At 39.5% G+C, this 27,790-nt stretch overlaps 1 protein-coding gene and 1 long non-coding RNA gene across 6 annotated transcripts in view; one reads left to right on the top strand and one right to left on the bottom strand.

Moving 5' to 3' along the window:
* Nucleotides 1-26,017, top strand: part of ZFYVE16 (zinc finger FYVE-type containing 16) — a 30,615-nt gene extending 4,598 nt beyond the window's left edge. For 3 of the 5 annotated variants that reach the window (XM_081930128.1, XM_081930129.1, XM_081930127.1), the window contains 16 exons: nt 845-3,066; nt 5,742-5,838; nt 6,726-6,827; nt 8,293-8,414; nt 8,792-9,173; nt 9,914-10,030; nt 10,739-10,894; nt 11,975-12,199; nt 16,181-16,263; nt 17,948-18,052; nt 19,085-19,235; nt 19,423-19,503; nt 20,215-20,377; nt 21,354-21,459; nt 23,005-23,166; nt 23,910-26,017. In XM_081930128.1, the coding sequence (XP_081786254.1) occupies nt 845-3,066; nt 5,742-5,838; nt 6,726-6,827; nt 8,293-8,414; nt 8,792-9,173; nt 9,914-10,030; nt 10,739-10,894; nt 11,975-12,199; nt 16,181-16,263; nt 17,948-18,052; nt 19,085-19,235; nt 19,423-19,503; nt 20,215-20,377; nt 21,354-21,459; nt 23,005-23,166; nt 23,910-24,074 (4,439 nt within the window). In that variant the 3' untranslated portion in view covers nt 24,075-26,017. The remainder of the gene's footprint in view (nt 1-844; nt 3,067-5,741; nt 5,839-6,725; nt 6,828-8,292; nt 8,415-8,791; nt 9,174-9,913; nt 10,031-10,738; nt 10,895-11,974; nt 12,200-16,180; nt 16,264-17,947; nt 18,053-19,084; nt 19,236-19,422; nt 19,504-20,214; nt 20,378-21,353; nt 21,460-23,004; nt 23,167-23,909) is intronic. The other 2 variants (XM_081930131.1, XM_081930130.1) reach the window with 1 other exon arrangement.
* LOC309380361 overlaps nt 1-27,790 on the bottom strand; it is a 194,036-nt gene that overhangs the window by 52,232 nt on the left and 114,014 nt on the right. Inside the window, exon 2 of the long non-coding RNA XR_014172873.1 lies at nt 18,449-18,537. This is a non-coding gene — a long non-coding RNA (uncharacterized lncRNA). The remainder of the gene's footprint in view (nt 1-18,448; nt 18,538-27,790) is intronic.

Here is a 27,790-nt window from a genome sequence, read left to right as displayed (position 1 = left end):
AGGGGGGAGCAAAGACTTTTGCCCCCCGCCCGCCTTCGGAAGAGGTCCAGGACCTCTTCCGAAGGCGGGCGGGGGGCAAAAGTCTTTGCTCCCCCCCCGCCTGCCGTCAAAAGCCGTCCGGGGGCTTTTAAATCGCCCCGGACAGTCCCGGGGCGATTTAAAAGCCCCCGGTTAGGCAGGCGGGGGGGGCAAAGACTTTCCCCCCCCCGCCCGCTTTCGGAAGAGGTCCTGGACCTCTTCCGAAGGCGGGCGGGGGACAAAAGTCTTTGCTCCCCCCCCGCCTGCCTTCAAAAGCCGTCCGGGATAGCGGGAAGCGCTTCCCTGCTATCCCGGACCGCTTTTCAAATGCTGGCGGTGGGGAGCAAAGCCTTTCGCCCCCGCCGGCCTTCCTGGACCTCTTCTGAAGTCCGGAGGGGGGGAAAAGGCTTTGCTCCCCACCGCCAGCATTTAAAAGAGGTCCCCGAGATTTCCCTATGGGCTTTCGTCTTGCGATGCAAGCCCATAGGGAAAATCGTCTAGCGAAGCGTCGCAAAAACCGAAAAACCCTTTCGTCTTGCGGGTTTTTCGTCTTGCGAGGCATTCGTCTTGCGGGGCACCACTGTACTGTGTTCCTGCTCCCAAGGAGGTTACAGTCTAAAACAGACAATGGGGAGGTGTGGGGAGACAAAGGACAGGAAGAATGTGGGCCAAAAAAAATAGCCTTTTATTAATATTTGTTTTTGATGCCGTAGGAATGAGTGAGCTTGTGCGTGTCTGTGTGGGTGGGTGGGTGTGTGGGTGTGGGTGTGTGAGAGAGAGAGAGAGGTGTGTAATGAATTTCTAACAATTTCAATTTTTTTTTCAGATGAACTTGAAAACAACAAAATTGTAAATCCACATGATTCCAAATCTCACTTTCTTTCTTCAGAATTAGATTACCAGCAGCCAAAATTCCTGGGACCAAATGTGCAAGAAAATATTAGCAGTTGTACCACATCAACTGAGCTCTCATTGTCTAGTCAGACTACAAATGTAGCAAACTTTGAACTGAACACTGAACAGAATGAGAAAAATGTCACTGGGTTAGATCTTCTGTCTATGGTGGATGGTGGTTCTTCAGATAAAAATCAATCTTCTTGCCTTGGGCGATGTAGCATACCCGTCTGTGATCTTATCAGTGACACAGGTAACTTGAGCCATGTAAAAAGTAATTCAGAGTGTATTCAAAAGTTGCAGCCAGGTGACTTTCAGACCAATACAAGCTCGCTTACTGGTTTTGATTTATCATTGGTAACAGCCAATGCTTGTAACTTGTCTGTTGATTATAGTGCAGATTCTGGCACACATCAACTGACTGATGAAGATACAACGCTGTATAATAAGGAAGATGACACAACAGAAAAACAGAGCCAAGTGACGCTAAAGACAGACAGCCTTTCTGAAGCAAATGTAGTGGAATCTGGTGGGGCTCAAGAAAAGACGGGAACTTTGGGTAACAATGAAGTAGTTGATCAGATAGAACAAACTACAGGCCTTGAGAGAGTATCAGCTTTAATAGCCCAACTAACGCCAACTGTACAAAGTTCCAAAGATGAGCTAATGTGTGAAAAGCTGCCTTGTGAGTTGTTAGTAGATGAAAATAGTGCAGAAAGTGAAACGATACATGGAGAAAGTGGCAAGCAAACTATTTCAAAAGAAGATAAGGTTGAATCTGAAACCTCTAACCTGCCAAAGACACATGGCTTGAATAACACCAGCTTAATATTGCCTAAAGAAGAGACTTTATGTGCCTCCCCACTTCAAATTGATAATATGTTAGTATTGGATAAAACACCCACCCCTGTGGAAAATATCTCTAGTGCAGAAGAGGAAACCAGTGCAACTGCAAACATAGTTTCAACATCAGAGGTCTCTGAAGATGTACAGACTTCATTGTCCTGTCTTCCACTTGCTGTTTCTATATGTGGGTCACTAGTTTCAACTGATGACACAAGTGGAAAAACTGCTCAGAGTGAAGCAGCAGATGTCATTAGTGATGTAACTGTGCACACAGAAAAATATAACAATGGCCTTTCTAAAGAAGAATTGTTTCACAGAATAGAAGCTTCTGAACAAGATGGAAATCTAAACAAACCCATTCAGTGCTGCCTAGAGAAGCCTGCCTTTACAGATAACGAGAATGTGGGCTTTGACAACATTACCAGTAAATGTGATCTTTTCCAATACCAAGACTCTGCTGCTACTTCTAGTTCTTCTTTGGTTACTGAAACATGCAGCAGTGTTTTGCCCATTGATATTGGTGATAGAGCTTCAATTGATCTAGCTATCGAAGAAGACATCATTGGAAGTGATATGCTCATTAGTGATGCTGAACTTGATGCCTTCTTAACTGAGCATTGTTCTGAAGTGAGCCATTCAAAGCCTCTGGAAGAAGATACTGATGATGGACTGTCGGAATCTGATGTGATTTATGATAACTTAATAGATGTTAACAAACTGAATGTCAGAAGTGATAGTTTACAAGTAGAAACGGAATTTAAGAAGAGGGAAGCTTCTGTCAATAACAATTGTATAGTTTCCAATTCTGAACCTAGATTGGGGGTTCTGGTGGGAAAAGGAACACGGCAGGTTCAGCAAGAGACTTCAGATCACATAAGTGAAACTGCAAGTGAAATTTCAGACCTCGCAAGCAGCCAACAGATGGTGCACAGTGGAGGTGCAAGGCCAAAACAGTTGCAAAACTTTTCACCAAAATCCAAACACTCTTCTGAGCTTAGTAGTCCAAATAAACTTGAGAGGGAGCCCCAAGTGATAAATTCCACAATCTCAAATACCTCTCTCTCAGATACTAAAACCTGTTCTGAGTCAAACTTCAGATTTAATAATGCTGACACACAAAGCTGCTTGGAAAACAAAGGTAGTGTCTCACCTGTGATCTCGGAACCTGCTCAAGTAGTAGAACAAGCTGTAGTCCCAGGAGACAAGCAGCCATCCTGGGTTCCTGATTCAGAAGCACCAAACTGCATGAATTGTCAAGCCAAGTTCACATTTACAAAAAGAAGACACCATTGCCGTGCTTGTGGGAAAGTAAGTAATCTAAACCCATTTTTAAATATCTATCCTAGTCCATATGTCTGGTCATCATAGAAGTTAGAAATAAGTATTTATCCTTCTAGGTTAGCATTTGCTTTTATTAACACCATTTCCATCCTTCCCCTCCCCCAAAACTGGCTTAGTTGGGATGGAAACAGGCACTATTAAGTGCTATCAGCCTAAAGTTTTAGTAATTGAAAATGCAGTCAAACAAGCTTCAGATCCTGGTAACTGAACAAATAATATATAGAAGGAAAGAAAGACACAATCTGCATTCTAGATAATCATTAAGGTTTGCACACAATCTTTAGTTTGCAAATAAAAGTGGAAAATGTTGATCAAAAGCAGCATATAAATGTCCCAGTACTTGCTACCCAGTGCAGTCTTGAAAATCCAGCCTGTGCTGGGGAGAGAGAGAACTATGTTATCTGAGCACAGCTTGCCCTGTTGTATATTAAAAGCTAAATGTGGGGGGAGACCATAGACTGGTAGAAACATAAGAAGGTCCCTGCTGGATATGGCCAAATGCCCCATCTGGTCCAACACACTGTTCTCATAGTGGCCAACCAGTGGTCTGGTATCCAAGATTCTGGAGGATTTCGTCTCTTATGTAATCTTTGACCACCACCTCCAGTACTCCTTTCAGTATCCTTCCTATAAAGTTTGCATCCATAGATGAGTGCGTCAATGGTTGTTTTCATTCCACCAAGTTTCTGTTATACCCACTATATCTGTCCTCTCAAACCAAGCACTCCAACTCACCCATCTTGGCCCCAAGGCCTTGAGAATTACTAGAAAAACAGTTTCTGTCCCAACATTATCTCTGGTACTTGCATTTTAGTCTGTGTTGCTTTGTGCTCTCTGAATTGCTGTTATGTGCCCCATAACTCTTGATGCCTAGTTTTATACTCCTCCATTTAAATGATAATAAACCTTTTCACCTTCATTCTGGGTGAAGGTTTGTTCCAAACGCGACCCTCCTTGGCTCCTGTCAGTTTCACCCCACAATCAGTTTGAAAATTGTTCATGATTTTAACAGCTTGGTTGCATCCTGGTTAAGTGGAGCCCATCCAGGTTTGATTTGTCCCAAAGGTTCCCTCCTGTTTAATAAATTTAAACCCCTTCTCCTGACACTACTGTCTCATTCATGCATTGAGATTACACAACTGTTCCTATCTAGCTGCCCCTGTGTGTGGCACAGGTATTATTTCAGATAAAACTACTTTGAAGGTCCTGGCTTTCAACATTCTATCTAGCAACCTCGATTTTGCTTCCAGGACCTTCCAACTACATTTCCCCATGTCATTGGTGCTAGCATGCAGTACTACTGCTGACCTCTCCCCAGCACTATATAGCAGCCTGTCTAGATTACAAATTGCATCTACACACCCTTTGCTATGTTCTTAATGATTGCATCACCCAAATCCAAAATCCTTCTCACCCCAGCCCTTCAGGATGAGTGTGCTCAGCACAAGAATATACCTTTTTTAAAAGTAATCCCCATTCATTCTTGGCCTGGCTTTTGAAAGTTGGATGAAAATACAGCTGAGCTCTCAAAATGAAGCGTGACCAAGCCCATTGACAGATTTTCCCAGAGTTAAGAAATCCTATCTTCTGACTACAGATGTATGAAATACGTTGTAGTATTTTATAATGACTAGGCACTATGAACTTGCTCAAGGCAATTCATTATCTTTGAAAATATATTTGGAAGTTGATCTAGGCAGCTTTGGTTCAAGATAAGCTCTGCACAATCTGATCTCTTTTCCTAGACCAGAACATAAAAGAGATTTCTCCCCCCCCCCAAAAAAAATGTGTCTTCCATTCCTTCCCCTCCCCATGGGCTGAGTGGCAAATTTGAAGCTATTCCACTTTATACTTTACAGCAGCACCTCTGTAGTCAGATGCAAATAATGGATGGCTCACTATATGGGTTGAGTATGGATTTGATTCTAGGTAACTTGTTCATAGTATAGCATTTCTCTTGGTGCACTACAGTGATTCAGAATTGTTCAGAGATCAGAGTAAGGCAATTCAAGCTTCAGTTTTTGTTTGTTCCTGAGTTGGGCATAAATAGATTCTATACAAATGTAAGGTTTGTTGTGGTTTTTTTAAAAAACCTCTCCACTAGATGTCAGTGTTGTGCTATAGAGTTAATTTACAGTATTGTGATCTATGTAGGGGACACGGGTTAAACCACAGAGCCTAGGGCTTGCCGATCAGAAGGTCGGCGGTTTGAATCCCCACAACGGGGTGAGCCCCGTTGCTCGGTCCCAGCTCCTGAAAGCTAGCAGTTCGAAAGCATGTCAAAGTGCAAGTAGATAAATAGGTACCGCTCCGGTGGGAAGGTAAATGCTCTGGTTTTACCAGAAGCGGCTTAGTCATGCTGGCCACATGACCCAGAAGCTGTATGCCGGCTCCCTCAGCCAGTAAAGCGAGATGAGCGCCGCAACCCCAGAGTCATCCGCAACTGGACCTAACGGTCAGGGGTCCCTTTACCTTTATGTTGCAAAAACTGCACTTTGGAAAGACAGGTACTAAAACTGCAAAATAAGATTGTTCATATAGTATTAATTCCCCCACCCATTTGTGTCTTGTCTAATTAGTAATATGTTATTTTAACTATTTTTTAGATTCATCATATTAATATAGCTGCTGTTCTAATCTAGGTTTTTTGTACAGCCTGTTGTAATCGGAAATGCAAACTTCAGTATCTGGATAAAGAAGCAAGAGTCTGCATAAGCTGCTATGAGTCCATTAACAAAGGTAAAAATGATTTAATAAAATTAGGAAGAAGAGAAAAGGTAACTGGAATAACTCCTGAGTATTGAAACAGTCTTCCCAATATGAACAATATTTCTATTATAAATTGTGCTCAGAAACATTTGTAATATATCTGAACACTGCATAGGATGAAGTTAACAGGAGTTGCATTCATATGTTATATTTAGAAACTTTTAAAAGAAATAATTTTTAAGAGTGATTAATATATTGGTCATACTGCCTCTTAGAACATAAGAATAATTATGCTTGATGAGGCAATTATCTATCTGGTTTGGTATTGTGACAATGGCCAACCAAGTGTCCTATGGAATTTCCCAAGAAGGAAATTCTGTTGCTTTTTTCTGGCTGCTGATAGTTGGAGAGAGAATGACTCTGTATACATTTTCTTTGCTTCCCTATTTAACCCCCCCCCCACAACCTCATAGATTGCTGTGAAAATTAACCTACACCTACCTGATACTGATGCCATTGCCTTTACTTTCTATAGCAGTTTTCCACTGTATTGCCTAGTCTGCATAGGTCTCATTCTTGTGCTCTGTAGGCCTTATTGGAATGATCTATGCAATTTAACATGTTGGGCTGTACACAGAGACATCCCTATGCAAATATTTGAGTATAAGATACCAACGTCAAGAAGGGTAGTATGATACAGATAAATTCCTATGCATAGTGAGGAAATAACCTGTATAGAACTACTGACTGTGTTTTTCAAGTCCAGTAAATGTTGCCGTCCTAGTTAAAATGAAACTGGGTGTGATCCTAAACTCACCTTGGGGTGAGGACCCCTCAAGCCTGTGTGTGAGAAAAAGGGAGAAAGGAGAAATATCCTACATTTGTAACATTTAAACTTTTTAAATTTTGTTTGTTAGCACAGGCACTAGAAAGGATGATGAGCCCAACGGGTCTTGTGCCCAATTCTGGTACCTCTGAATATTCAACTGTTTCACCTCTGCAGGAAGCACAGACAACCGGTACACCTAATTTTCCTTCTGTTTCATTACCCACGTCTGTATGTAAACAGCCAAATGGTGATGGTAACCTGAAGGACTAAATTTACTATCGGGGCCTCTCTAGACAATTATAGGATAGCACAACAAACTTGCAGCTGATGTTCACTTGTGTGGGATATGCATACTCTGTTTGGGTTTGGTTTTCAACCCTCAAACCATGATATGTTTGGGGGTGAGGGACAGGGAACAGGAAATGAAATTTCTTGCTAGCAGTGTTGCTGCAATTTGAAGTGATGTCAGCAAAGTGATGACTGATAAAGAGTGACCCATGCTATGTTTTACCCTGAACTTGCAGAGGAGAGAATTTTTATTTTGAGGCAAAAATGTCAATAAGCCCCTTGTTGGATTATCTCACATCTTTAACACAATGTCTCCAGACTTTGCCTTGAGACATAACCTGGAAAAGGTGAAGAGAGCTCCTCTAGGCTAGTCTTGAGACAAGTCTTCCATGCAAGCCTCTTTATTTGCACACCTGTGTACATCTTTTTCTAGATAGTTTTGTGCATCAATAGTTAAATTTACTAACTGCAGAAACCTCATGTCTTGGTATATTTGTGTTGAGATATACAACTGTTCATCTGATCTTTTCTGCTTCATCATAATCATAATCACCAGAATAAAATGAAAACCTAGAAGGCACAAAGATCTCACTCAACCCACCTCACTAAAAAAATAAGCAAGGAAGATGCCACATATATACCTAATATCCTCCAAATTAAGTGTCAAATGCCTGGGTAAAAATAAACCTTCCTTCTTGACAGCTAAAGTAGATGAAGATGGTGCCAGGCATCCCTCTCTGGGGACATGATTCCACAAGCGGGAAACCATTACTGAAACAGCCAGTACTTGTATTCCTCCACTCCATGCCTCCCTTGGAGTAGACATACGGAGAAGGACTTCAGATGACAATTGCAGAGTCTGGCTTGCTTCGTGTGGGAAGAGGAAGTCCTTGAGATACTGGCTGAAAACCAACATCTTGAATTGAGCCCATAAACTAATTGGTAGCCAATGCAGTCATGGTAGCATTGGTTTTGTATGTTCAGACTGCCTCATGGAAGGCACTTTGTGCTACTGAGGCCACTTGAGCCTTGCCTCAAGTGACAGTAATGGATGCAGAAATACCCACAAACTACACACTTTCTTCAGAGTGTGACCCTACCCAGAACAGGCCAGTTCCCATCCAACTGTTCTAGGAAACTGCCCACTAACAGTGCCTCAGTCTTACCTGGATAAAGCTTCAGTTTATTGACTTTCATTAAGTCTCCATTCCGTTATTGAGGGAAGAAGCTGATTGCTATGTATTGTAGTAATGATTCTAAGTGGACTGCTATTGTGGGCAGGGCAGGGCTTTTTTGGAAGTGTTAGGTGGTTTTGTTTTATAAAAAATAAGTAAGGGACCCTCATTTATTTCTCCTTCTCCTTGTAGGGTTGTGCCCTAAAGAACAGAAAAGAGTTTGGTTTGCAGACGGTATTTTGCCTAATGGGGAAGTTGCTGACACAACAAAATTGTCATCTGGAGTCAGAAGATCCCCACAGGAACCATATCCCGTAAGCCACAATTTATCATAAATTGCTACTGTGTGTTCTTAAAAATAAGAAGTGGACATTTTCCATCCTGGTTTCTGCATGTTAGAATACCCTTCCCTCTGCCATATATGAAGCATCATCCGTTTATTGCTTCAAATGTCTGTAAGAAGAATGCACCCTGTTATTACTGAATTCCTGTTTTATTATACTGTTTTTACTGATTTTCATGATGATTCTGTTTTATAACATTTTTATTGTGTTTAAAAATAGGTGATATATTGTTTTGTTGCTAAATGGCTATGTAACAATGCTCTTTTCATTTTTTTCTGTTTGAAATGCTTGTACAGATTTCACACTGTTGAATTAAGTGAATGTTAACTGAATAACTTTTTTCATAGGTTGAAAGTTCAACAAATGACACTGTTTGTGCAACTGATATCAAACCAAAGGATGAAATGCATATTGCTGGACAAATTGAGAACTTCAGTTCTCCTCCTTCTTTTATTCCAGAAGAAGATATTTTGTCTCCCGTAGGACAACCTGAGTTGTCATGTAATTCTGACTGCCTGATTCCTGCTATTCCTGAATTCCCCACTATTGTTGAACCAGTAAAGCATCCTGTTCCTGCCACAACAAATGAAGCTAGTGATGTAACTGTTAGTCCATTAGATTACAGGATGCTTTGTGGTGTTGAAAACTGTGTTAGCAAGGAGATCAGCCTTATTCCTGAGGATAATGGGTTGCCTCCTCTTCTGCTTGCAAGAGGAGAAAAAGGAGAAGGTGAGTTTCCTTTGCCCAAGTAGTTTTCCTGGGAAACGTGTGTTTTCTAAAAATGGGAAAGTTTCTCAGTGTAATGTGCTACGTTGCATTGATTTTGCAATTTAGAAGTGTATAATGATATTGAGAATCATAAGACATTAATAAAATCAATTAAAAGGTAAATGTATAACATTGAAATTAAAATATAAAGAAATAATATTGTCCTTATTGGCACATAATGATCTGGCTTAGTGAGAATGCGGAAAAGGTGGGGCTTTCTGGAGAGGAGATTGTAGCTGCTTTGCTCCTCCTCTGTTCTGCTGTTGTGCTGAGCTAAATCATGGTTTAGCTTAGCATGTCATCAGAACTGGGGGTTGTTGCTTAGCTCTCCAGACAAATCATGAACTACAAATCATGGGACAAACTTTAGTCTGCAGCTCGTTTTACTGGAGAAAGCTAAGCCACAATCCCAGACTAAGACAAACCATGGCTTCTCACAAAGCAGCTGCAGGATGAATGGGGAGAAGTAGAGAGTCTGCAATCTCTTCTCTGGGAGCTTGCATGGCTGCTTGTTTACAATAAGCCATGGTCTGTCTTGGCATTATGTGCTGACTGTGCCATCAAATCCAGATATGCTCACATCTTCTGCTGACCGTTTTTCTGATGAAAGTGTTATATTTTGCAATGAGAAATTGCTTTCCTCCTGCTCGCTGTAAGAAAATACCTTCTGTTGAACTAATAATGTTCTAAATTTTCTTTAGAATCCTTAATAGAAGAACATCCTTCTCATAAGCAAGTCACTTTACTACTTGAAGAACCTAATCCACTAACATTCATCCTGAATGCAAATCTTCTTGTGAATGTCAAGATAATGCCTTGTAAGTGGTACACAAGGAAAATGGCATGTGTTTGTTTGCTGCTATGAAATATGAACCAACCTGTAGGCTTAAATCTTTAGTTTTACTTGAGGCTTTTTTCCCGTTACTCTTGCCTTCTACCTTTTAAAGTTATTTTGGAAATAGGTATCACATAACTCATTCTCCCCCCCCCTTTTCTTTATTGGGGCATGACCCCGGACATATTTTAACACTTGCCCAGGGGGGATGTCATGTATAAATTTGAAGTGTTCTAGGCATTTTTGGTAGGAATACATTGAATGGGTAGTGATACATTGAATTAAACAATTATTGGTTGAAGTTGGATTATACTACCTTTTAAATTCTTCATTAGGCTGAAGTAAGTAATTATCACATCAATAAAAGTTAACACCTTTCTATTTTGAATCTTTGTGGCTAATATAGCAACCATCTCTAAACAAGGGCTTTTAAATTTTATAAAATCTTATAAAAGTCAAGTAAATAGTTCAATATAGATGGTGCTATACAACTGTCATATTCAGAATAGACCCATTGAAATAAATGGAAATACTTCAGTGAGTTTACACTTCCCTAACATTGAATATAGCCTAAACTTCCTAACGTTAGTGTCTTAGTTACTATGCAGAAATATATATATATATATTTAATATCCTGCATTTAACAATAAAATATTCTACTGCTTAATTTTATTTTATTTTTCTCAATAAGATTCTTCAGAAAGGTGCTGGTACTTCTCAACCAATGGACTGCATGGTTTGGGGCAGGCAGAAATTATTATACTGTTACCTTGTTTGCCAAATGAAGATAATGTTCCTGAAGAAATATTCAAATTATTTATTAATATATATAAGGATGCCATGAAAGGTATGAAACTTTGCTATAATTTGAAAGCAGTACATATCAGACTTCATGAAATACTTCCTTTTCAGTACAGTCATACCTTGGTTCTCAAATTTAATCCATTTCAGGAGTCCTTTCGACTCCCGAAAAGGTTCGAAAACCAAGGCATGGCTTCTGATTGGCTGCAGGAGCTTCCTGCAGCCAATCAGAAGCTGCATCGGATGTTTGGCTTCCAAAAAAACATGCACAAACTAGAACACTTCCGGGTTTGCAACATTCGACAACTAAGGCGTTTGACTACCAAGGTGCCACTGTATTCATCTTAATGGTGTTATATTGTTCAAATAATAAGAACTGACCCAATGTTCTTTGCTGAGCTGCTCAAAAAATGACAGGCATTTCAGGGAAATTTTCCACCCTTAGTTGCTGATCTCATTTTGGGGAGTCTCTTTCTCCCCTCTCTATTTCCATTAATAATCCAATTCTGTTGCAGCCCCTGCCAGCTGTTCAGGATGGTCCCCTAATTCTCATGAGTGACTTGTTCGGATGTGTTATGTCATGGTGCTATAGGTAGTGGGGGCAATAGTGTCGGGAATGCAAGCACAATCCTATTATCTGGATTCAGCATATGGTCCTTATAATAACAAATTGATATTACTATTACCCACCCTTCACCATAATATTAATTCAATATTAAAAACAGTTTAAAACAAATTAGTCAAAATAATACAGGATGAGTCCTGAAAATATGTATCTCGGGTATCAAAGGCTAGGGTAAAGACATGTGACTCCAGCACACGACAGAAACTATATAATGAAGATGCTAGGCACATCTCTGGGAATGAAATTCCTCAACTGAGGAACAGCCATGGAGAGTGCCCCCTCCTAGGCCACCACCACCCCAGATTTCTGAGGCTGATGGAACTACAAAGAGTGCCCCTTCTGCTGATTTTAACACCTGTATGAAAGGAGGTGATCTTTCAGATATTTGGGGCCAGAGTCATTTGTCTTATTTTGCCCTAGAAGCTATTATTATGTCCATGGCAGTATGCATCAGGAGTGTGCCTTTATGATGATTTTGACTATATGTATTCTTTTAACCAGGAAAATTCATAGGAAATTTGGAAAATATTACTTTCACTGAAGGCTTTCTTGGAAGCAAGGAGAATGGTGGATTCCTATTTGTTACACCAACTTTTCAGAAACTGGATGATCTCATACTACCCAAAAATCCTTTTTTATGTGGTATTCTTATTCAGAAGCAAGAGGTGCCATGGGCAAAGGTGTTTCCAATTCGCTTAATGTTGAGATTAGGAGCAGAATATGGAGGTGAGTTTCATTCACATATTATTTCATATACTTAGATCAGTGCTTTAATCTGATCCATTGTGTATTGACATCAAGTCTTTGACCTCAATGTGGTTGCGAATGTCAGTTTCATTTATTCATCTTCCTATGGGTCTTTTTGGTAGCACATTTCAGTATTGTATGACTAAAGATGTAAAGGCTATCTGGGGGGTGGGGATTAAGAGGAAAATGCAAGGACTATTTTCCAGGGGAAAAACTGGAAATTTGAGGAACCACTGAAGAAAACATATGAAATATTTTCTCTTTTGGAATGAATGAAGTGTTTTCCACTCACTGAAAATGTGTGGTATGAAAGTTTCTGTGTAGTACAAATCTGTAGCATTGGTTAGCGATGAATGCTGTGTAGACTACAGACATATACAACACAATCTAAAATACATTTCTGCCCTTAGAATGTGCTGCCATCTTCATAACAAGAATGTGCTGCTTGCTACCTCCCAGTGACTATTGAATCTAGTACAGAGATATTACATGTAAATGCCCTGCATCTGCTATCCTGGCCATTCTATTATGTTCTTAGCTTTCTCTTTGGATATTTCTTCAGCTAATTCAGTACAGGATCTTATTTAGAGGCTTCTGGACCTCCTGTACAGTTCACTAAGAGAAGAATATAAATGATTTATGTGATGTCAATTTCCATTTCAATGTGTTGAGTTTAAAAAGACATGCCAGAAAGATTGAAGGCAATCTCTTTGTGAAATTAAAGAAATTCATTGCCAAGACATTGCCTTATAGTGCAAATCTATATGCCCCTATTTATTATTTCTTTTACCAATTCTCTCCCCTCACCATTTTGCACTTCAATTACATTTGGAAGTACATGTGAATGGCTGGGGACGTTATAGCTGTAAACATCATGTATGAATCATTCATTTTTTAAATAGCATACTTTCCCTGCTCATAAATGCAACACGGGACTTCCACTGATAACCACCACCGCATTAAGGGACTAGTCACATCCACACCCGTCTTCATCTGTTTTGCAAACAATTCCAGGTAGAACACCTCCATGTTGCATTACAAACTAGTTTTGAAAATATCCTCATTTTCAAAATGGTTTGCTGTATAACATCAGAGGCTGCTGTTTGAGAACAAAAGACAAAACACCCATGAATATATTGGACTACCTTTGCAGTGCTTGGAACCCAGCAATTATATATATATATATATATATATATATATATATATATATATGCAGGTTTTGGTGTCCTTGGGTGTCTTCCCGTGTAAAAGTTGGGGTGTCTAGGCGACGTTTCGACGAGGTCTCACTCGTCATCTTCAGGCTGGTGCTTTCGGCTTCTTGTTACTGGAACAGAGCAGGATCTCAGTGTTTGAGTTCCTATAAATACTGTTGAGGGGGTGTGGTGTATAGCCTCCAATGTTCTGGGCAGAGAGGAAGTTCCCAGGCTAGTGTGCCTTTTCTTCTTTTGTTCCTTAATTACTTGAGGGATATCTTGAGTGATTTCTTGAGTGATATCCTGAGTACCACTTAGGTGGGTCATTAGGTGTGGATTAGTTGCTAAAGTCTTTGTGTCTTGACCTCTTGAACTTTGTGAAGAGTTTTTCTGAGAAGATGGCTGTACTGCACTTAGTTGTGCTCTGGCTTGGCTTCGTGTATAGGGGCGAGCTGTGGTTTTGTGGCCTGTGTCAGCCAGATCTGTGTAGGGATTGCAGGGGGGTGCAGCATCCGGAGGTGCCACCATGGTTTGGCTACTGGATGGTGTCTGTAATTTATCTGTGGAGAGGGTCTGGGTTTGGGTCTGGTGTGGTTGATTGGTGATGGCGTTCTGTGTGCCTCTGGATCTGGTGTCAGTTTTTGTGGGGAGGGCTAATTTCCAGATGTCTGGCAAGCGGGATGTGTCGTCACGCTTGTTCATGTTGTGAGGGTGTTTCTCTATCTCGATGGCTTCCATGATTATTCTCTTGTGGTGATGTTCCATGTTAAAGAGCAATTTGGAATCTGCAAAATTAATTTCGTGTCCTGTTTCTTTCATGTGTTGGAAAAGAGAGGAAGTTTTTTCTTCTTTTTTGACGGCATTCTTGTGTTCTGCGATACGTGCATTTATTCGTCTGTTTGTTTGTCCAATGTACGTGGCTGGGCAGACTTTGCAGGGTATTTCATAGACCCCTTGGTTTTCCAACTGGATTTTATCCTTGGGGTTTCTGAGGATATTGGCTATTTTTTGGTTGGTGCAAAAGGCTGTTTTGATATTGTGTTTATGGAGGATTTTGCTAATTTTATCTGTAGTGCCCTTGATATAAGGAAGGAGGGCCATGCCATTGTTTTCTTCTGTGTCTTGGTTTTTGGGGGGTGTTTCTTTTTGGATTAGCTTCGTAACCCTGTTTTGCTGGTATCCATTGGCAATTAACACATTTGAGAGATTCTGTAACTCAGTTGTCAAGTGGTCTTTGTCCGCCAGGCGTTTGGTTCTGGAGATGAGAGTCTTGGCTACGGAGTTTATTTGTGCAGGGTGGTGGTGTGATTGTGCATGTAAGTAGCGGTTGGTGTGTGTTTTTTTCCGGTAGATAGTGTGTCCTAGGGAGCCATCAGGTTTTTTGTAGATTAGGACGTCAAGGAAGGGAAGTTGGTTGTTGGCTTCTATTTCCATAGTGAATTGTATTTTGGGGTGTAGGCTGTTGAGATGTGTGAGGAAGCTATCCAGTTTTTCCTTCCCGTGTGGCCAAATTACAAAGGTGTCGTCAACATATCTGAGCCAAAGTTTGGGTTTGTGTTCTGACTTGTCTAAAGCATTGGTTTCAAAGTGTTCCATGTACAGGTTTGCGATGACCGGTGAGAGGGGTGATCCCATAGGTGCTCCTTCTATCTGTTTGTATCTTTGTCCATTGTGGATGAAGTACGTGTTGGTTAGGCAGTGGTTGGTCAGGTCCAAGATGTATTCGGGGGGATTGTATTTGTTTTGAATGGCTGTCAAGGCTTCATTAATGGGCACTTGTGTGAAGAGAGATACAACATCGAAGCTCACAAGTAGGTCATTAGGATGTAGGTTTTGCTTCTTTATTGTTTCTATGAACTGGAAGGAGTTTGGAACGTGTGAAGAGATGGATTCTGCATAGGGCTGAAGTTGCTTGGCGAGAAATTTAGCGAGATTTTGTAGAGGTGAGCCTATGGAGCTGACTATTGGTCTGAGTGGTGTTCCTTCTTTGTGTATCTTGGGGAGGCCGTAGAGTTTGCAATCCCTACACAGATCTGGCTGACACAGGCCACAAAACCACAGCTCGCCCCTATACACGAAGCCAAGCCAGAGCACAACTAAGTGCAGTACAGCCATCTTCTCAGAAAAACTCTTCACAAAGTTCAAGAGGTCAAGACACAAAGACTTTAGCAACTAATCCACACCTAATGACCCACCTAAGTGGTACTCAGGATATCACTCAAGAAATCACTCAAGATATCCCTCAAGTAATTAAGGAACAAAAGAAGAAAAGGCACACTAGCCTGGGAACTTCCTCTCTGCCCAGAACATTGGAGGCTATACACCACACCCCCTCAACAGTATTTATAGGAACTCAAACACTGAGATCCTGCTCTGTTCCAGTAACAAGAAGCCGAAAGCACCAGCCTGAAGATGACGAGTGAGACCTCGTCGAAACGTCGCCTAGACACCCCAACTTTTACACGGGAAGACACCCGAGGACACCAAAACCTGCATTCCTGTACCCGTGAAAATCTACGAAAGCATATATATATATATATATATATATATATATATATATATATATATATATATATATACACACACACACACACACACACACATATACACATATATACACATATATACATATATGTGTTATAATTATAATTATATATTATAAATACCGGTTCCAGTAACCATAATGTGTCAACTTCTAAAGTGATTGGGTTATTTAGAAATTATTCTGTTATGCATGTTTCTTACTTTCTCCCTTTTCTCTTGCTAGTGTACCCAACTCCTTTGACAAGTATTAGACATAGGAAGTCATTGTTTGGAGAAATAGGACACACAGTCATGAATTTACTTGTTGTGAGTATATGCTTTTGCTTGTATTTCATTCTTGCCCTGTTGCTGATACTAAAATTGCATCGTCAGAAATGAAATCAAGATCTCTGTATTATTTAATGCTGCCTAAGTATCTGTTGAGAGTTAACTATAGGAAACTATCAGTAAGATAAATTTCAGAATCTAGAATTGGATGATACCTTTAGAACAACCAAAATGTCACCAAAAAATGAGAAAATTAAAATTCTCCCTAAGTTCATCAGGCTAAATGTTAAGTGAAGCCGTGGGGCAAAAGTGGGAGAACTATTGTTATTAAAACCTTAAGCCAAACCATTGGCTTAAGATGGAGCATTGGAAGAGGTAGCAGGCTTTTAACAGATTAAACTCTCCAAGGCTACTAAGCTTTGCAGGTTTCAGGTTACACCTAGGAATGCTTGGGTGAAGAAACATACAATGGTAGATTTTTAATTTTTGAAAATAAAATCCAGCAGTGAACTCAGTCTGTCATTAGGTAAACGTAAAGGTACCCCTGCCCGTACGGGCCAGTCTTGACAGACTCTGGGGTTGTGCGCCCATCTCACTTAAGAGGCCAGGGGCCAGCGCTGTCTGGAGACACTTCCGGGTCACGTGGCCAGCATGACATCGCTGCTCTGGCGAGCCAGAGCCGCACATGGAAACGCCGTTTACCTTCCCGCCGGAGCGGTCCCTATTTATCTACTTGCACCCAGAGGTGCTTTCGAACTGCTAGGTTGGCAGGCGCTGGGACCGAGCAGCGGGAGCGCACCCCGCCGCAGGGATTCGAACCGCCGACCTTTCGATCGGCAAGTCCTAGGCGCTGAGGCTTTAACCCACAGCGCCACCTGCGGTCTGTCATTAGCCTTAAGCAAAACAATCAAATTCCTTCTTGTAGGGAACAGCAGAAAAGTTAATAAGGACCATTTGTATACTAGCTAACCACATTTTGGGGTGGTTTGCTAGGTAAACAAACAACAGCAGTGTGAAGCTGAATTGAAAAGATTTATTTGGTGGCCAAAGGAAATGTGTTCTGGGTACATGTTCCCATGACAAATGTGTATTGGGAACTATTGCAGAGGCAATTGTTAAGCACATTTCCTGTCCATCACTTACCCCTTGCGTTTTGTTCCTCCTGTCACTGCTTTCAGTGGAACTGGGGTCTACTGGCTTGAGCTGTAAACAGAATGTGTCATTTTGCCCTATGAAAGTTACATACATGTTAATTAAATGTTGGAAGTATAACATAGAAAGGTATCTGGTGGGCTTTATTCACACTTGGTGGGCATGTGAGTATTATTCTGTAACTTTACAAAAAGTGTAATTTTATGCATCTGCCTAGTTATGCTATTTTTTTTAATTCTCATGCTTATTATTTAATCATTTCTATACTGCACAACTTGTATACAAAAATAGAATGGGTTAGCTGACTATAATTAGCAGGTAGTATGTTCTCTAACTTTGTTTTCTCAAACTGGTTTGGTTTACCTTCTGGGTGACTGGTTATTGTAATAAGTGAGTCAAAGAAGATAATAGTTCACATTTAATACATTTTTTGGTATACATGTTTTATCGATAGCTTGGTACAGTACTAGATTTTGGGTAATTCCTTTATATTCAACAGTCGGTAGTCATGAGACATGCATACCATTGAAAATTAAATGTATAAATTAATCAACTTTCTATTGCTTTGCAGGATCTTCGGAATTATCAATATACATTGCATACAATAGATAATTTATTTATTCATATGGAAATGGGTAGAAGCTACATTAAAATACCTCTGAGGAGATATAATGAGGTAAGAACAATTTGTCGTAAGGGCTGGTGCAGATGTAATAAAAATTGGCAAAAATTTATATACAGACTACATAGTACCAGTGTGGCATCACGACTGATGTTGGATTTAGACTACAGAGGCCCAGGTTCAAATCTCCACTTAGCCATGAAGGTTGCTGAGTGATCTTGGGATAGTAATTAAATCCTAACTATCATGAATTGCTATCTTTAGGGAAAGGGCAGGATAAAATAGAGTAAAGCATGTAAATGTTTCATCCTGCGAATTTATTAACATCTTAATATGTAAGAATTAGTTGTTTGAATAAGAAACATTTGTAGGCCCTATAATAGGATTTTCTCCATTTACAGTGGTACCTCGGGTTAAGTACTTAATTCGTTCCGGAGGTCCATTCTTAACCTGAAACTGTTCTTAACCTGAAGCACCACTTTAGCTAATGGGGCCTCCCGCTGCTGCTGCGCCACTGGAGCATGATTTCTGTTCTCATCCTGAAGCAAATTTCTTAACCTGAAGCACTATTTCTGGCTTAGCGGAGTCTGTAACCTGAAGTGTATGTAACCTGAAGCATATGCAACCCGAGGTACCACTGTACATGTGTTGTACTCTGGGTCCTAAGCAGTATTTCCCCGGGTTTTGTGAGGCTAAACCTATGTGCTCTACAACCAAACTCACAGCAATTGTAGGAAAAGGGGCTCGTGGGTAGGACATTATACAAAGTATTTAAGTGGCTTCTTTGGCCTGTAGTGTGCTAAGGAGGAAGTGCTGAATTTGAGAAAATGCAGAATGGTCAGGGTTATGTGAAGGTCAGTAACATTTTATCAGAATCTCACTTCCAGCCTGATCCTATCCATGTGTACTCATAAATAAGTTCTATGGTGTTCGACTGCACTTATTTCTAGATAGGTGTCTATACTTAGGGACATAGCTTCAGCCTTGGAGTTCGAAGAAGCAGCAAGGATTCATGTTCACACACACACACACACACACACACACACACACACAGACTCTCTCTTAATGACATTTCTGTAATTACAGGTGATGAAAGTCATAAATACTTCTAATGAGCATGTCATTAGCATTGGAGCCAGTTTTAGTGCTGAAGCAGATTCTCATTTAGTCTGTATACAGAATGATGATGGAGCCTATCAGACACAAGCAAACAGTGCTACCGGACAGCCTAGGAAAAGTAAGTGTCTTCCTCAGTATTGTGTCCATTGGAGCATGTGGTCAGTTTTTTAGCCTGGTATGTGAGTGTCACGGGCTGGCTGGACACTGTTTTTCTAGTATAACACAGAATGTAAATACCTACTCAAATTATGTTTAAAATACTTCTAAGTTTGTATGAGCAATTGACATATATGATGTTTGTTTAGTTACAGGTGCAAGCTTTGTTGTGTTCAATGGAGCCCTAAAAACATCTTCTGGATTCCTTGCTAAATCTAGTATTGTTGAAGGTACGTGGTGTTTGTTTGTTTGTTTGTTTGTTTGCAGTCATGTCAGAGATGAAGGAGGAGTCCCTGAGGCAGAGATGTGTCAGCATTGTACTCATGTTCCCAAGAGTGTTGTATGGCTAAGTTGTTTTTTGCAAAAGTTCTGTAGCTCCATTGTATTTTTCACTAAAGTTGCCCTTGTGAGTTTAGTGTGCATGACAAAAAAACCAGAGTCCAATGCTGCATATCCTGTCCTCTGCACCTTTTTCTCCCCCAGTTCCCCTCTTCTGCTGAAGTTGTGGGGGAATTGTGTATGCCAGGTGTCATGCTGGAGCAGAGATGCAGTGAGGGCATGATAGTGAATTAGAATCCTAAAAGGTACTCCCAAAGGTCTAGTCCAGGCCTCCTTTGGAGGCAGAAAAGCCACTACTATAGCAGTCCAGCCTCCTTGAATTGGTGTAGGATACAGCTGAAGTGTGCTCCTTCCCTGTGCCACTCACAACTCTGCTCCTTTTTCAGCTGTTCCACAGGTGTTTCTTTGCCAGCAGAATGGCTCTGCTGAAACATGTACTGCAAGTGTATCATTATTGTGGTGATGTATTTGGTGTCCTACCATCAAAACTGGGCTTCAGCTGAATCTTATACCCTGATGGATCTCAGGCACAGGATTTTGCCCATTGCTGTAATAAAATAATTTGGTTTTGTGTTTATTAAAGTAATTGTTTTTCTTTATAGATGGAATAATGGTTCAAATAACTCCAGAGATTATGGATGGCTTGCGTCAAGCTTTGAGGGGGAAAAAGGACTTTAGAATTACGTGTGGCAAAGTCGACTCTGGAGATCTGAGGGAATATGTAGAAATTTGTTGGGTAGAAAATGAAGAAAAAACAAATGTGAGGTATGATGTTTTTATAAAAGTCAAAATGTGTGTTAATATTTTTCTGCAAAATGTCACCAGTTATTTGAAAAATAAAAGGTCTGACATTGACAACTATTTGCATAATCCTCCTATATACAGAATTTTTTCTAACATCTTTTGGTCATGCTTTATTTAAAAAATTAATTTATCTGAAGGTCTGTAGATTAGTCAGTCTCTCAGAGCTGCCCTATGAACATTTTAAATATTTTATGAATTTAGATATTATGGACATTTATTATTTTATGTGGAAGCAAACATGAATAAGGAGGTGGAAGAGAAATATAGAAAATGTTAAGATGCACACTGAGACTGAATGTTTAGCAAAAGTGCTGTGTAGGAAATTTGGGTGATGACACAGTACTATTGCAACCGCCCTAGAACATGCACACATAACTGGTCACATGCTGCAGATCAGAGGAACCGTCCAGGAGTCCAGTTTGAACAAGGTGAATTCAGTAATTGATGTTTTTCACTTGCAACATTCTGTGGATTCAGAATTGGTGGTAAACAGTGACTTGAATTAAGTTATTATTAAATGTGTTTCTATGTTGCTTCAGAAGTGAAGTTCTCTAGGTGGCCTGCATAAAAAAATGTAAAAAGCCTGAAAGAATAAAAAAAGACAATTGCCTTTGCTCTTGTGTATTTTGGGTCCTTCTTGCAAATGGTTGGCCACTGTGAGAACAGGGTGCTGGACTAGATGGGCCTTTGGCCTGAACCAGCAGCCGCTTCTGAATTCAACATTCCGCTCAGCTAGTGCTTAAGCAGCTGCTTGGATTTCAGACTTACATTTTTGCTCCATCCGATCTCAAATTCTGGATGGTTGACAGTAATAGATGCAATTCTATATAATGTGACATGCTACATTAATTTCTATTTGGGCTGGCTTCCAGTAACATATTATGTAGTGAAAGAGTCTGACTGGTGCAATTAATGCAGTATTAATCTTGCTTCATAGAGTTACAAGCCCAATAGATGGGAAATCAATGGAAGGAGTTCCAAGCGAAAAAATTGTCCAAGAAGAATATTTTGAAATGGACAATAAACTTGTAAAGTGTACAGAAGTAAGTTAATGCTGCTGTTCTAAAAATAACAAATATTTGCTACAATATTAAATGAAGCTTTTGAAACATTGAAAAGGTATCTGTGTGTGAAAGAGATACAAGATTGCTGAATTCTTCACGCTACATATCCTTACCCCCAATTCCCACCAGTGTTTCAAATGTTGATTATTTCTTTACTTTCAAAAGCTGTAAGTATATTTATGAAACATTGTCTCTTTCGTACTTAGTCCAGTTAAGTTACAGATTATTTTCTGTATAAAATACCCTTATTAATCTTTATTAAAATAGTAATCCATTAGTTTACTTAATACATGAGATTTGTTATGTTTTTGCAGTTACTCAGGAAAGCACCAGATTATTACTTGGCCATGAGACATGGAAGCTGAAACTTTTTTCAGCCACTAGTATTTTGACTGATGAAAGGCAGCATGCCTGCCTTTTCACATTGTTCTGAAAGAACATATGCAAGGGATCCCCCAGGCTTGTCTCACCAGCACGAAGAGATCATTTTGTAGTGATCTCTACCTCATAAGGAAGTTGATACCCAGGCCGGTTCTTCAGTATGATGGAGTATGTGTGTATGTAAAGAAAGACCAGCTGTTATTTGTATTGCTCTTCTTTATGGTTGTAAATCAGAAAATTTATATTAAAAAAGAAAAAAGATTTACCATAAAACAAAAGCTGTTGGAAGGATATTTTATCCATTTACTCTTTCAGAGACATTTTTACTTGTCTTGTCTCAGGTTTGAGTACTTAAGAAGTGAGTAGAGGTTGGGTTTGGGATATTGAAAAAAAATAACCACTCTAGAATCTTCATCTGCATCCTACTTTGTAGGATAAGGATCACTTAGGTTCAGACATTGAATTCTTTTAGACTTATATTCCCTTTCAGTGGTATCTCGGGTTAAGTACTTAATTCGTTCCGGAGGTCTGTTCTTAACCTGAAACTGTCCTTAACCTGAAGCACCACTTTAGCTAATGAGGCCTCCTGCTGCTGCAGCGCCGCTGGAGCATGATTTCTGTTCTCATCCTGAAGCAAAGTTCTTAACCCGAGATACTATTTCTGGGTTAGCGGAGTCTGTAACCTGAAGCGTATGTAACCCAAGGTACCACTGTACTGGCTTTGCATCTACTCTATTGTTAGGCAAACTCTTGCTAATAACAGCATAAATGTCTGAGTTAGGGAATGGGACAGATAGTCTGGGAATTAGGGGTGGGAGGAAGTACGACTTAGAGCTAACAGTTGGAATTGGCCTTTTGGGAAAGGTATTTGTTTCTGCTTCCATATTTCAGAATGTTTATCTGCATTTTGAATACATTTTTATTCTCCAATAGTTGGATGATTTCACGCATTTTGTTTTATTTTATTTTTTAAATTCCTGCATCTATCTTGTCCCTTTGCAAATTCTAGTGAACACCATTGATCCAACATACCTATCATTGAATGTTATTGCTGCTGCAGTAGTCATTTTAATTTTAGCGAGAAAAAGTCTGCTATTTAGGGAAGAAGTCACTATAGCTAACTGTTCTCTAATTACATTTCAGGTGTTCTATCTCTTAAAGGCCAGTGAGGTATCCAGTCATGCTCATCAATTTGCTAAAGAAATTGCATTGGCTTCTTGTATGGCCCTTCGCCAACATCTCAAAACCCTGAAAAGTCATGGAATGAACAAGATAGGCCTGAGAGTCTCCATGGATACCGATAGGGTAACTTTTTAAAAACTTCAGCTATCTATCCATATATGTGGTGCTCATATAGACATTTGGGAACTCTGTATTGAATATGCCCTATATGAACTTGGGGAAAATGGAACAAATGTGGTATAAAAATGTCTTCATATTAATTAATATCGGCTAATTATTTTCCTTCCGCCATTGTCCCAGCTCACTCCACTTTCTCTCCTTCCCTCTCCTTCACTTTGCTTTATGTTCAGCTGCTGATCTAAGCCTTGAAAATATACAGAGCTGAAAGAGAAAGTGGGAAAGATTATCATTATTCCAACTTATATTTCAAGGGGGCAAGAGGAAAAGGTTTCCACCCTTATTGGTCATGGCAAAGGGATAGTAAAGGGAGCTGAGACATGTAGTGGACATTGGAGATGACCTCGGCATATGAGGTATCCAGAGGAATAGCAATTTGGGTTTGTCCCAGTAATAACTTAATCAGTGAGGTGGGCAAGTTTTTCTTTTGATCCATTGGGGAGCTGTGAGAGTGCCCCCACCCATACAAACTCAGTTCCAGCAGTGGACACCTTGTGGAACTTAGTGGAATGATTTGGGAAAGGTTGATTTGGGAAAGGTTGATTCCTTTGTTGTTATTTCTTTTTTAAATGTTAAATTATGATTGTAAACTGCCTGAAGATTTTTGAATAGGATATATATCTAATTAATGTGTTTCTTGTCTATATTGTTTGTTATGGTAAATCAAACACGTTTTTATTTTATTTTAGGTAGAATACCAGGCAGGATCTGGAGGCAAGCTTCTTCCCCAGCATTACCTAAATGATCTGGATAGTGCTTTGATCCCAGTGATTCATGGTGGGACATCAAATGCTACAAATCTACCAATGGAAATGGAATTAATATTTTTCATCACTGAATCTCTCTTAATATAACAGGCGTGTATGCAGTGGACTGAATTGCTAGCTGTGACCAATACCAAAGCAGTTAGATTACACTATGGATGAAATATTCAGGTTTTATTTTTTTAAAAGCCAATGATTTAGTAACACATCTTTAATAACATTTTACCTTTTTAAAATGTGCGCATGTTCATTCTTAATGTCAACATGAAATATCATTTTAAAAACCTGACCATTATCTAACGTTCTGAAAGTTTACACTTAATACAGCCCAGTAAAAGGCAAGAAAGGATTAAAACTAGCTTGTGTGTGCAAAATACTGAAGGATATCCATCTATCATTTGCAGATGTTTTAGGTGGTTTTTAAAATTAGATGCAAGTCTGATAGGCTATTCTTAAATAGTTTTGGGTTTGTTTGTTTTTGTTTGTTTGTTTGTTTTAAAAAAGATAAGTGTAAGCTAAAGTGTTTGGGATATGTTTGAACAGATCAATATTACCTATAAACACAGCATGTTTCTTACCATTGTGATAATTTTATAACTCTGATTTTTTTTAATGGTATGTTTTTGAAGTGTATAATGATGCACTTTTGCAAAATTTGTCAGCTCTCATGGAATTACTTTTTTGAATGGCTAACTTTGTTATATGTTTATAATGAATTTATTGAACATAAAGATAAATACCCTTTATATTAAATACCTAATCTTTTTTCTTCTATGCTCAGATGTACAGTTTCTTGGTTTTTCCAAGAATGAGTAAGAAGCCAGATGACCCTTAAAGTAGTCATCCTGTAGCAGTAAATCAGGCATAAAGCCTGTCTGTGCGCCATTCTCTGATTTTTGAGACCTCTTGGTATCCCTGTTTATTTTCAGGGAGAACAATGTATTAAGTGTGAATTTTCATGAACGGTTTCCTGTATACAGTACTTATTTTTATACTGGGGTATTTGCATTAAATAAGCATTTATATATGAGGATAATTGATATTAGTACCTGAGAACTCTAAATACATTTTGATAATGCCTGCATAATGTTCCTCTTTGTTATGCACAGAAGTAAATTGTGTGTGCCTATGTGTATGTTTGATTAAAGTATTAGACTGAATTTATTGCATTCTAATTGTATCTAGATGCCTTCTTGACATTCACTGGGGTATATTTATGTTGTATCAAAATACAGCTTATAAAGTTAAATGTTTGCCAGTTTATGTTATGGTGGCACAGGATTTTTGGAGACGTTGAGAAATTGCTGGCCATTAGACTATTATCATTGAACCAATGCACTCCTTTCTATTCAGAATTAAAATTCTGTGGACAAGCTAAAGTTTACAGTAACATTCATTATAATACCATATCTAGGTTCTTGTATCGGTGAACAGAGGAAGACAGCTGCAGCAAAGAATGCTAAGTGTTTCAAATATTGACCCATCATATGTAACCATGGCTTGTACAACATTATATTGTGTAAAAGCAATTGTAACCCATTTTATCATAATAGCTTTATGTTCTCTTGGAAATTGATCCTTTCAGTTTATAGATAACAAATAGCATTTTATAAACACTTGTTTTAGAACAATATTATTAGGCCTTATAAAATGTATAAATATTATTAAAATCTTCATGAATGAAGCTGACAAGTATTTAACAAATGACACAACAATATTTTAAAAGCTGTGATATATTGCTTAAAGGTCCCTTTCTTTCAGTTGCTTATTTAAGTTGAACTTTATCGGTTCCCAAATCTACGTATTTAAAGTTCCTCAGAGTAACCATGAAGATTTCTGCCTCTGTTTTAAAAGTGAACATGTTAAGCTTATTGACTTTGGTACATTCTGGCCATAAAAAAAATGTGTGTGGTCTTATTTATAGTATTACAGACCATGTACTTAAGATACAACTTGCTAAATAACCTGCTATAAGAAACCTGATTTTCAGTGTTCTTAAATGCACAGTAGAGAAATAAAGACTGGGATTTCAACTTATGTGTGCCCGAACTACTTCTATGTTTGTGTTTCTCAGACAATATTCTCATGCTACATAGCAAGTCGCTTTAGAGGCAAATTGTGGGGGTTGAAAAAAGACAAGTAAAAATACCACCGAGAATGCCAGGTGCTTAGATATGCACAAAGTAGTTCTTCAGATATTGGCAAAATATGTGTGTTTCACATATTGAACAAATTGTCAATTGAGAAGGAAACTGGAGGTATTTCTGGTCCTGTTAGTCTTTAAGGGTTATCTGTACAATATTTCTAGAATAAAACACAGAAGTATTTTAAGATGTTTGTTGTGACACTTCACTACAATTAAGTTGAACTACTTGTCTTTTTATTATAATATCCAGCCACAATATCCTGAAGGGAAAACAATAAAAAATAGAATTTGAGCAAAACATGCTAATTCACATTAAAATGGTGTAATAAACAAGTATATTTTGTGTTTAATGCCTTAATAAGGTAAAATACAAATGCTATTGCACAAATTTAACTTTAATGATCTCTTATAAATCACTAGCAGCTTTTAGACTACCATTACTGTCATAGTACCAGAAACAATCTTACCCCCTTTCTTCCCTTTCCCACTTAGTACCACTGCTTTCTGACTCCGCCATCTTCCTCCTTTTTAAGTTCAGGCAATTGCCCGATCTATACTGCCTCTTCTTTTGAACATGATCATTTAGGAGATGTCTCTTTACACTAGCAATTTTTGTGCAAGTAATTTATGTCCCTTGAAGAATGATTTAATGTTATAAGATACATTGTGAAATTTATGCTCATACTTGTTCTTACCTGTTTTGTTTGTGTTGATAGACCTCAAGGGAATGAAAAAAATTGCATGTTTTTGTATTGTAAACCACCTTGTGATCCTCCGATGAAGGGTGTTTTTGAAATGTTGTTAATAATAATACCTTCATTCATGGCCATATCTTGCAGTTAGCTGCAGATCCTTTATTTATGCTTGAAGGTCCTTTTCTATTCCCGAGTATACTTTTGCTTACCTCCTCACATTTCCATTTCCCTACATCTTCTGCTTGGCTAGGGCTGCACCCACTGGCGGAGGAAGAGGAGTTCGGGGGGAGCACACCATCCCCAGCAATGCGATCCTGGTTGGGTGCCATCGCGGCTGCCTCCCACCCACGCTGGGCGGCATGCCCCCACAGGCAGTGTGCCACGCCCCAAGGACACGTGCCATGTCCCTGTGGGCAGTGCACCACGCCCCCAGGACGCACACCACACCTCTGCGGGCAGTGTGTCATGCCCCTGGGGTGCGTGCCAGCCTCACCCCCTACCTGCTCCCCGCCCCCGTGCTAGAGCATGAAGCTCCACACTGGCTGCACCAATCAGTCTTTATTGCCCTTTCCAAATAACTTCTCACAGCCTTATTTATTGGTTTTGGCAGACCTATTAACCCTCCTCCCTGTACTAAAACAAGTACAATGGTACTTTGGTACTCAAACGGTTTGGCCCCCGAACGCCACAAACCCAGAAGTGAGTGTTCGGGTTTGCGAATGTTTTCAGAAACTGGACATCCGATGTGGCTTCCGATAGAGTGCAGGAAGCTCCTATAGCCAATCAAAAGCCACACCTTGGTTTTTGAACAGTTTCGAGAGTCAAATGGACTCCCAGAACAGATTAAGTTTGAGAACCAAGGTACCACTAAATGTGTAGGGATTGGATGGGTAGCTCTCCTACAGTTAAAAGAGCCAGTCCTACCCTTCACTTCTATGCAAGTAATCCACTACATTAGCACTACT

Source organism: Podarcis melisellensis, assembly GCF_964234715.1.
Source record: "Podarcis melisellensis genome assembly, chromosome: 11".
Lineage (NCBI taxonomy): Eukaryota > Metazoa > Chordata > Lepidosauria > Squamata > Lacertidae > Podarcis > Podarcis melisellensis.
The sequence above is the reverse complement of the archived record's forward strand: the minus strand, read 5'-3'. Positions and strand labels throughout refer to the sequence as shown.